Raw genomic sequence first — 10,192 nt, 5'->3', positions numbered from 1 at the left:
AACACCGTCCCCCCGTCCCGCCGCCGGCTCTGGCGTGGCAGGGGACCCCCGCCGCTCCGTGCTTCCCACACGGACCCCGCCGGCCCTGCCGCCCTCCTCGGGGCTTTCCCCGGGACCCGCCGGCCCATAGCCCGGCCCCTGCTCACCTTCTCCCGCGGTGCAGCCGCAGCCCGGCGACTGCTGCGCTTTTCCCCTGCCTCACACCGGCCCCTCCGCAGCCACCCGGGGCAGGGCAGCACCAGCCCCTCCGCCGGCAGCCCCCCTTCTCAAGGGAGGGGCAGCCCCAGCAGCCTCACTGCCCGCACCTGGGCCTCCTGCAGCCCCGGCCCCCAGCTGGAGCCCAGCAGGAGCAGGGGGCCCTCGCCCGACCCCCCCAGTGCATCACTCACCTCCTGCCCTGGGCCCCGCCACAGCCCCTTGCCCGGTGCAAAGGGAGCACAGCCGCAGGCGTGCAGGAGAAAGGAGAAGGCGACTGTTGATTTGGTCAGGCACGGCACAAGTCCCAGGAGTGAGCGTGCTCCAGTGCTCGGGACCCCCGATGCTCCCTCTGGTCCCCGGGCATTCGGGAGTTGTTCCCAGAGCCACGCTCGTCAGTTCGGTGGGGCAGGGACAGTCGGTCGGCTGGCTCCTGGAGCCATGGGCTGCTGGGCAGACATGGAGGCCACCTAAATGAGGAGCAGGGCGTGGGACACTAGAAGAGAGGGAAAAGTGGCAGCCAGCTGGTCAGGGGGTGTAGTGAGAAAGCATGAGGCAGGGAGCGGGAGAGCGAGGGAAGGACAGGGACAAGGGAGCCCGACAGAGGTGGGGAAAGAAGCAGCAAGGAAAGAGGAAGAGAGGGAGAAAGAGAAGGAGAGGGAGCAGGACAGAGACCAAGAAAGAAGGACAGGGAGCAGGATGGAGATGCAGGAAAAACCTGGGACAGGCAGCACAACAGAGAGGGATGAAATAAGAATAAGGGCAGGATGCCGGACTGAGAGAGGTGGAGAAAGACAAAAAGGCAACAAGAACAGGGCAGAGAGGGAGGAATAAAACAACTGGGACAAGGAGCTGGGAGAGTGAACTATGGAGGGAAGGGGCAGGAGGGGAGAAACAACACAAAACAAACCACATAGCTACACGCTACAGGGCAGAGAGGGAGGCATTAAAGCATAGGGAGGGGAAGCTAGAGGTGGGGAGAAAGACAGGCTACAGGGAAGAGAAGGAGGAATTAAAAAATTGGCATCCAGAGCCAGACAGAGAGATGGAGAAAGAAGAAAGTGAAAACCAGGGGCAGGAGCCAGCCAGAGAGAGACGGAGAAAGGAGAAACTGCTGTGGGTGCCAAGACAGAGAGGGAGGAATATCAAGAAGGAAGGGAGAGGGAGCCGGACATGGTGCGATGGAGAAAGGTGACCAAAAAGACCAACTCCAACAAGGTAGAGGGCAGAGAGGGAGTGATGAAAGACTCAGGAGAGGGAGTGGGACAGAGAATGGAAAAACAGTGACACGTACGGGGCAGAGAGGGAGGAATTACCAAACGGGGACAGGGAGCGATGAGGAAAGACAAGTACTAGCATTGTGCTCCAGGGCCAAGAGGGAGAAATGGAAAAGTAGGGACCAAGGACTGGGAAAAAGGAGAGAGGCAGGCACAACAGGCCACGGGACGGAGAGGGAGGCATTTAAAAAAATACGGGATTGGGAGCAATCTACAGAGGGACGTCAGGGAACGAAAATTTTAAGAGTGATGCACACAAGGTAGAGAAGGAGGAATCTTTCAAAAATAAGTAAAGACAGGGAGCCGGACAGAGAGACACAGAGAAAGCAAAACCAGCAACAGGCTACAAGACAGATAGGGAGGAATTAAAAAAATCCTGGCAGGGAGCCAGACAGGGAGAGACGGCGAAAGAAATGAAACCGAACACGCAACTCACTGCAGCTCCTGCCAGTGGCAGGAGACCTCGGTCGCCCCAGTGGTTTTCCCTCTGCCTCAGCAGCAGGTGCCTCAATGCTCCTCCAGCGCAAGGCTTCCCGGCGGCTCTCCAGTGCAGCCGATGGGGCCGCCGAGCTCCCAGCGCCGCGTGCTGGTGTCTGCTCTGTCAGGGACAGCTCGGAGGGATGCTTCCTCGCTGCAGGCACTGGCTGTTCCTTGCTGCAGGCAGCTGCCTGCGAGACCCCCTTGGATTCCCTCCTCGGACAGTTCCCCTTCATCAGCTCCCTCAGGCAGGCATGCCTGGGCAGACCCTTCCCCAGCTACAGGGAGGAACTGAAAAATAGGGACAGTGAGCCACGTAGTGGGAGGTGTAGAAATAAAACATAAAAAGCAACAGGGTACAGGAGAGATAGGAAAACATTAAGAAATAACGACAGGGAGATGGATGGGGGGATAGATAGAAATTAGCAAGTGGCACAGTACAGGAAACACCAGAAAGATCTTTAAAATAGGGACAGGGTGGAAGATAGAGGGACAAATAGAAAGAAAATTCAAAAAGTGATGGGGAACAATTCACACAGGTGAGAATTAAAAAATAAGGCCAGGGAGCTGGCAAGAGAGACACACAGGTATAAAGAAAATTTTTAAACCAACGGGGTAAAGGAAAGAGTGAGAAGAAGTAAATAATAGGAGAATGGAGCTAAATAGAGGGAGGCACAGAAAGAAAGTTTGAAAAGCAATGGGGTACAGAGCAGAGGGAGATATTAAAAAAACATAGGGTCAGGGAGCTGGATAGGAGGAGATACAGAAATGAAAATTTAAAAGTAATAGGCCACAAGGCAGTGCAGAAAAACTGAAAAATAGGGAGAGGGAGCTGGCTAGAGAGACACATAGAAAAAATTTAAAATGCAACGGCGTATTCTCCAGAGTTGGCAGAAGAATAACAAGTTTTGGGGAGCCATACAGGGAGGTGGGCAGAGAGGCAGACGGAGGAAGGGAGGCAGGCAGACATCTGGAGAAGGGTGGCAGAGATGGGCCAGGATACAGAGGAGAGGACGCGTGACTCACCACAGCTCCTGGTGCCGGCAGGAGACCTTCACCGCCTCGACGCTTCTCTCTCTGCCTCTGCCCCTTCCTCCTCTGCAGTGCTGCACGCCGGACCCTCGCCCATTCAGCAGCATGCAGCTGGCACCTCTCTGCTCCTCATCCGCAAGGCTTCCTCAATACCTGGTGGCTCACCCACGTAGCCAACAGAGGCACTAAGCTCCTAGCACTGTGTGCTGGTGTCTGCCCTGTCGGGGACGGCTCGGAGGGATCCTTCCTCGCCACACAGACTGGCCATTCCTTGCAGGAGGCACCTGCCTGCAGGACTCCCTCCTCAGCCCATTCCCCTTCATCAGCTTTCTCAAGCAGGCATGCCCAGGCAGCCCCCTTTACAGCTAGAGCCCCTTCACACAGCAGGGCCAGCCCCATCCTCAGCCTCACTGGCCACACCTGGGGCTGCCCCAGCTGGAGCCCATCAGCAATAGGGGCCATTGCCAAAGCCCCACAGCACATCACCCCCTCCCCTGCACCTCTCCACAGCCACATGCTCTGCACCCAGGGGCTGCAAACACATCCAGGGGCACAGACGAGGCAGGAAAAGTTTATTCATTAATGCATGTTAAGAAATCTTGGCGGCGAGTTGGCTGCAAGGCTCAGTGCCCAAATGCAGCAGGACAGAGGGAGAAAAGGAAAGAGAAAAGCAGGCGGAAGGACAGAGGGACATAGAGGTGTGGGACAGGGAGCCAGAAAACGGGATGCTGCGAACAAGAGAGGGACAGGGAGCAGGACAACTGTGTAGAGAGAGGAGAGCAGAGGGATTGCAGGAGAAAACCAGGGACAGAGAGATGGAGGAATAAGTAGAATCATACAATGTCCTGAGGTGGAAGGGACCCACAAGGATCATCGAGTCCAGCTCCTGTCCCTGCACAGGACAACCCCAAAAGTCACACCCTATGGCTGAGGGCGTTGTCCAAATGCTTCTTAAATGTTGTCAGGCTTGGCGCTGTCACTGCCTCCCATGGGAGCCTGTTCCAGTGCTCCACCACCCTCTGGGTGAGCAACCTTTTCCTAATATCCAACCTAAACCTGCCCTGGCAGATCTTCCTGCCGTTCCTTCGGGTCCTATCCTGGGTCGCCAGGGAGAAGGGATCAGCGCCTGCCCCTCCTCTTCCCCTCGTGAGGAAGCTGTAGACCGCGATGAGTTCTCCTCTCAGTCTCCTCTTCTCCAGGCTGAACAGACCAAGTGACTGCAGCAGCTCCTGTACGGCTTCCCCTCTAAACCCGTCACCATCTTTGTGGCTCTCCTCTGGACGCTCTCCAGTAGCTTTGTATCCTTTTTGTACTGCGGCGCCCAAAAGGGCGCTCAGTACTCAAGATGAGGCCACACCAGTGTAGAGCAAGAGAGACAGGGAGCAGGAGAGAGAGGTGAAAGGGACCAGCAGGACAAGACAAGGAATGGGGAAAAATTCTCAAGTGATAGGGGAAAAGAAACATAGGCAATAAATAAAAAAAAAAAAAATTATAAACAGGGAGCTGTATAGAGGCAGACATAGAAAGAAAACTTTCAAAAAGCAACAAGGTAGAAAAAAACATAGGCAAGAACTAACAAATAGAGACAGGGAGACAGAAAGAGGGAGATGGAGAAAGGATTTTGAAAGTGACAGGATACAAGAATCATACACAAGAATTAAAAAAAATAGGCACATGGAGCTGCAAAGAGGGAGACATAGGAAGAAAATTTGAAAAGCGACAGGGTACAAGAAACACCGGCAAGAAATTAAAATTAGGTCAGGGAGACAGAGAGAGAGAAAGGTAGCAAGAAAATTTAAAAAGCAACTGGGTTTGAAAAACCTATGCAAAGATTTAAAAACTAGGGATGGAGAGGTAGAAAGAAAGTTTCAAAAGCGATGGGGTACAAGAAACACCGGCAAGAATTGAAAAATAGGGACAGGGAGCCTGACAGAAGGCAACTGTGGTGGGTTGACCTTGGCTGGCTGCTGGGTGCCCACCAAGCCACCCTGTCACTCCTCCTCAACAAGACAGGGGGACAAAATACAACCAAAAAACTTGTAGGTCGAGAAAAGGACAAAGACATCACTCACCAATTACTGTCACAGGCAAAACAGACTCAGCTTGGGGAAATTAATTCCATTTATTGTCAATCAAAATCAAGAGTAGGACAATAACAGATCAGAACAGATCTAAAAAACACTTCCCCCGCGCCCCATACTTTTTTCCTGGGCTCATCTTCACTCCTGACTTCCCTACATCCCACCCCTGAGCAATGCAGGGGGACAGGGAGCAGGGGTTGCACTCAGTTCATCACACATCATCTCTGCTGCTCCTTCCTCCTCATGCTCTTCTTCTGCTCCAGTGTGGGCTCCTCTCCACAGGGCCACAGGTGCTGCCAGGAGCCTGCTCCAGCGCAAGCTCTCCATAGGGTCACAGCTTCCTTCAGGCACATCCACCTGTTGCGGCACGGGGTCCTCCATGGGCTGCGAGTGCATGTCTGCTCCACCGCGGACCTCCATGGGCTCCAGGAGGACGACCTGCCTCACCGTGGCCTTCACCACAGCCTGCAGGGGAATCTCTGCTCCGGTGCCTGGAGCACCTCCTCCCCCTCCTTCTTCACCGACCTTAGTGTCTGCAGGGCTGTTTCACACTCACGTTTTCTCTATCGCAGCATCTGCGCAGCATTTTTTACCCCCTCTTAAATGTCCGTTCCAGAAGCACAACCAGCATTGCCGATGGACTCAGCTTGGACCGGCTGCAGATCCATCTTGGAGCTGGAAGTGGCTGTGCCTGACATGGGGGCAACTCCTGGTGTCTTCTCGCAGAACCCACCCCTGCAGCCCCTGCCCTGCCCCAGCTAACAAAACCTTGCCACGTAAACCCAATCCAACAGCGATCGCCTGCAGGACAGAGAAGGGGGACTGAAAAATAGGGAAAGGGAGCCACAGAGGGAGAGGTACAGGGGGGAAAAAATAGCGATGGGCTACAGGCCAGAGAGGAGGAAGTGACAGGGAATCAGCCTGAGAGAGATGGAGAAAAACAAAGAATAGCGATGGGCCACAGGGCAGAGAGGGAGGATTTTAAAAAGGGGACAGTGAGGTGGACAGAGATAAACTGAGAAATGCCAGGAAACCTTGATGAGCTGAAGGGGAGAGACAGGGGAATTAAAGAATAGGGACAGGGAACTAGACAGAGAGAGAACGATAAAGACAAAAATAGGCTATGGGACAGAGAGGGAATAAATTAAAAGACAGGGACGGGGACCTGGAACAAGAGAATCTAAGAAAGTAAAAGTATATATCTAGAACAGAGGGCAGAGAGTGAAGAACTAAAGAATAGGGACATGGAGTTAGGGGGGTGGGAATTGTGAAGGGCTAAAGGGCAGATGGGGAGAAATTTAAAAAATTGGGATAGGAAGACAGACAGATAGATGGAAAAAGACAAAAATAGTTATGGGCTGCACGACAGAGAGGATTAAAAAAAGAGGGACAGGGAACAGGACAGCTCTTACAATACAAGGCTTCCCAGATACGTAGCCTCACACGTGCACGTGTTACCGGGCTGTGCTGTGCTTCCAGTTACACATACAGACCCTGCAATGCACGTTGGCAATTGGATCTGCTGAGGGCTATGCTAAGAGGGATCCTTCCTCACACTGAGAGGCAGGCTGTCTCCTGTCTGCAGCTGGAGGCAGCTGCCGGCTAGCTCCTCTTCATTTTATTCTTCAGCTGCTTCACCTTTTTCTGGCCTCTCCAGCTTCAGCTGCGGCAGCTCCTGTCCACAGCCAGGAAGCGTCCAGCTGTCCATTTTTGCCCATGCCGCTAGGAAAATGAGGCCAAAGGCAACCCACACAAACCTGAGCCAGATGCAATCACCAGCATCCCTGGAGAGGAACCACCAACCGAGTCCTCAGTGCTGCCTCTGGGAGAGGGAAAGAACAAGCAACCAACCATTATCCACAGGGATGACTGCAGCTCTCCTCAGGCAGGAACCCCTCCTTCTGCAGGAGCTGCTGGAGACGCCGCTCTTTCCCTGAACTGAAGCTAATAGCACCTGCATTTAAGGAGAATAAATCATATTCAAGGGCCAGCTTGCTGCCACGAGGACAGGGTTTGGGGGCAGTCCATGCCTACAGGACAGGCTTCAGGGGAGGTGCTGGAGCTGGGGGCAGCTGCCTGGGGCGAGCAGGGCTGGAGGAGTTTTGCTGAGTTGGAGAGGCACCCAGCGCCTTTTCCAGAGGGTGGGCACCCAGAGGGGTGGGGGCAGCCATCTCCTGCCCCTCTTCGTGCATCCTCTCCACCAGCTCTCGGAATATCCCTGGACCTGCCCTGATGGGGCCTGACTCCAACTGACTTCAGCCTGTTGCACTGGTGGGTTGGAAACATCCTCGCGACTTGTCGGCATTCTCCAGCAGGCATGCCCCAGCAGCACCATCCCCTGGGGCTGCAGCCCTTTTACACAGAGGGGCCATCACCATCAGCCTCACCGGGCCCCCTGGGGCTCCTCCGGCCGCAGCCCACAGCTGCAGCCATGGCCCCTGACACCCACCGTGTAACCTGCTCCCCTGGACTCTCTGACAGCCACTCACCAAGTACAAAGGAGTACAACCACAGCCGTGAGTGCAAAGGAGACAGCAAGTGTTTATTCATTAATGCGTACGGAGTGAGTCTGCTATGGGGCTAGCTGCCTGTACGATCACCCTTGCCGTGGGACAAGGCGGCAGTGATTACTGGAGTAGCAGATACAGAAAACGAAAATACAGTGATAGGGAGCAGGACAGAGGAACAGAAAGGAAAAAAAAAAAAAGAGAGGGAGAAGGACTGAGGAGCAGAGAAAGAAAGGTACAGAGAAAAGGACAGGGAGATGGATAAGTCAATAAAAAAGGGATGAGGAGCCCTGCAGGGACATGGCAGAAGAAAAACAGGGTAAGGGAGCAGGACAGAGGGAAAGAGAGAGAAAATGATGAGCAGGGAACTGAACAGATGGATTGAGAGAAAAATTGCATGAGAGGAATAAGGGAGGAAGGAAGAGAAAAAAAGACAGGGAACGAGCCAGAGGGATGGAGTGGGGAAAGAGAAATACACAAATTGGGTCAAAGAGAGGGAGAAAGAAAAGCCAGCACTGGGCTGCAGGATGAGAAAAAAAGGCCAGGGAGCAGGACAGAGGGGAATAAAGGGACAGCAAGCTGGGCAAGGGGACATAGCAAGAAACAATGGGAGAAACAGTAGTATGGAGATATACAGACAAAAAGTTAGGGGGAGGATGGAGGACAGAGAGAAGAGGAGAAAAGGGACAGAGAACAGGGCAGAGATGGAGAAAGAAACATTAGAAGCTGAGAGAGGACAGTGACAGGACTAAGGCAGAGAGATGTAGAAAAAAAAAAGAAAAAACCAGAGACGGGTAGCAGGCTGGAGGGACAATGAAAGACTGGGGGGAGGACAGAGCGATATAGAAAACAGCTGAGAGACAGGGAGCCAGAAAGTGGGATACTGCAAGAGAGAGAGGGACAGGGAGCAGGATGCTGAGATAAAGAGCAAACAAGAGCAACAGACAGAACGGCAGAGAGGTGGACCACGAGAACAAACAGGGACAGAGAGGGGAAGCAATACACAGTAGGGACAGGGAGTAGCACAAAGGGTCAGAGAGAGTAAGAGATGAACAGGAGGGAGGACTGGGACAGTGATATATGGAATAGAAAAAAAACAGAGACAGTGAGCAAGACACAGGGATAGAGAGAGAAACCGAAGGCAGGAAGGGGGGGGGAGGCAGGAACACGGAGCGGCACTTGCAGGTGCAGAGAGGAAAAGAATGCCAGGAAATGGGGCAGAGCAATTGTGGGGGAAAAGAGACAGATGCAGATCAGGACAAAGAGATGGAAAAGGAAAAAAACCAGCACTGGGCGCAGGACAGAGACGGAGGATGAAATAAAGAGGGCAGAGGAGGAGGACAGAAGAATAGAGACGAGAGCTGAAGGGAAGCAAGAAGAAAACCTCACAGCAGCGTGCAAAAGAGCAGGGGCCAGAGGAGAGGTAGGGAGGGCCCAGGACGCAGAAGAGGGGCGACAGGGCCCCAAGGGCCTGGCACTCACTGCAGCGCTCGCTCTCGGTGCTGCCAGGACAACCGGCCAGTTCAGACGCTTCTTCCTCCTTCTCCCCTCCCTTCCTCTTCCGTAACCCCGGTCGCTCGGCTGTCCTCCACCTAAGAGGATACGTGGGTGTCTCACAGCTCGTATGACGCGAGGCTTCCTAGACAGGCAGCATCGCTCGCTCACGCGCTACTCGGCTGTACCGTGCTTTGGGTTACGCATACAGACCCTGCGGTGCACGCTGGTGGTCTGGCCTGCTGCGGACTACGAAGAGGGATCCTTCCTCACCCGGAGAGGCAGGCTCCCTCTTGCCTGCAGCGGGAGGCAGCTGTTGGCCAGACGGCCTTCCGTTTCTTCTTCTTTACCTTTCTCCAGCCTCTCCGGCTTCAGCTGTGGCAGCTCCTGTCCGCAGCCAGTAAGCGCTCCGCCTGTCCCCTTGCACCGCAAGGGGAGCGAGGCCCGGCAGAGACAACCCACGCGAGTCTGAGGCGGGTGCAGCCAGCGGCATCCCCAGGGGAGGAACGGGCATCCGCGCCCTCAGCAGTCTGTGCAGAGCCGGCGCTGCAGTACCACACTTTGGCCACGAGGCAGCAGCAGCGAGCACCCGTGCGGCGGGAGCGGCCGTTCCTTACCGGGAGGCAGCAACGAGCGCGGCGGCGTCACCCCGCGGGCACCGCATTGCCGTCGCTGCAGACGGCAACATGGAGCACGGCGGCGCCTCTGCGCATGCGCGGCGCCTACCCGCAGTGCGGCTGCTCGGCCGTTGAGCTGCAGCAGCGAGGGCAGTGGGGGCGCGTGCCGTCGCGCATGTGCAGCGCCCCTGCTGCAGTACCGCATTTTGGTCGCTGGGCAGCAGCAGCGAGAGCAGGGGCATGCGCACTCGAGGTGCGGACGCAGCGCTTTTCAGGGAACAGGCGCAGCGGGAAGCCTGCAGAAACCGCACGAATCCGGTAACAAACCTACACCTCATGCCGCGCCGCGAGGGCCACGGCAGTAGCGAGGACTATGCCATGCCACATGCGCCCGAGAGCAACGCGGCTGCCCGGCAGCCACGTCCATATAAACTACACCTCCCGGCATGCCCTGGCCAACGCAGCATGGCGCCCGGCAGCTGACTGCCAGCAGACTACAGCTCCCGGCATGC

The 10,192-nt window shown here is 55.2% G+C and overlaps 1 protein-coding gene across 2 annotated transcripts; it reads right to left on the bottom strand.

Moving 5' to 3' along the window:
* Positions 1-5,174: 5,174 nt before the first annotated feature.
* LOC148057735 (uncharacterized) lies at positions 5,175-9,832 on the bottom strand. 2 transcript variants are annotated; one of them, XR_015706898.1, is made up of 2 exons: positions 9,277-9,832; positions 5,175-9,161 (listed from the first exon to the last, which is right to left on the bottom strand). XR_015706898.1 is itself a non-coding variant. In XM_087767501.1 (2 exons), exons 1-2 carry the CDS (start codon positions 9,575-9,577, stop codon positions 8,318-8,320), a joined length of 1,008 nt encoding a protein of 335 aa, XP_087623627.1. In that variant the 5' UTR covers positions 9,578-9,832; the 3' UTR covers positions 5,175-8,317. The 2 variants fall into 2 exon arrangements, 1 of the variants encoding a protein (XP_087623627.1); XM_087767501.1 differs by having other exon boundaries at positions 9,414-9,832.
* Positions 9,833-10,192: the final 360 nt, after the last annotated feature.

The sequence above is a fragment of the Nipponia nippon genome, unplaced genomic scaffold (genome assembly GCF_047370975.1).
Source record: "Nipponia nippon isolate SJK-2023a ecotype South Korea unplaced genomic scaffold, ASM4737097v1 scaffold_1, whole genome shotgun sequence".
Classification (NCBI taxonomy): domain Eukaryota; kingdom Metazoa; phylum Chordata; class Aves; order Pelecaniformes; family Threskiornithidae; genus Nipponia; species Nipponia nippon.
The sequence above is the reverse complement of the archived record's forward strand: the minus strand, read 5'-3'. Positions and strand labels throughout refer to the sequence as shown.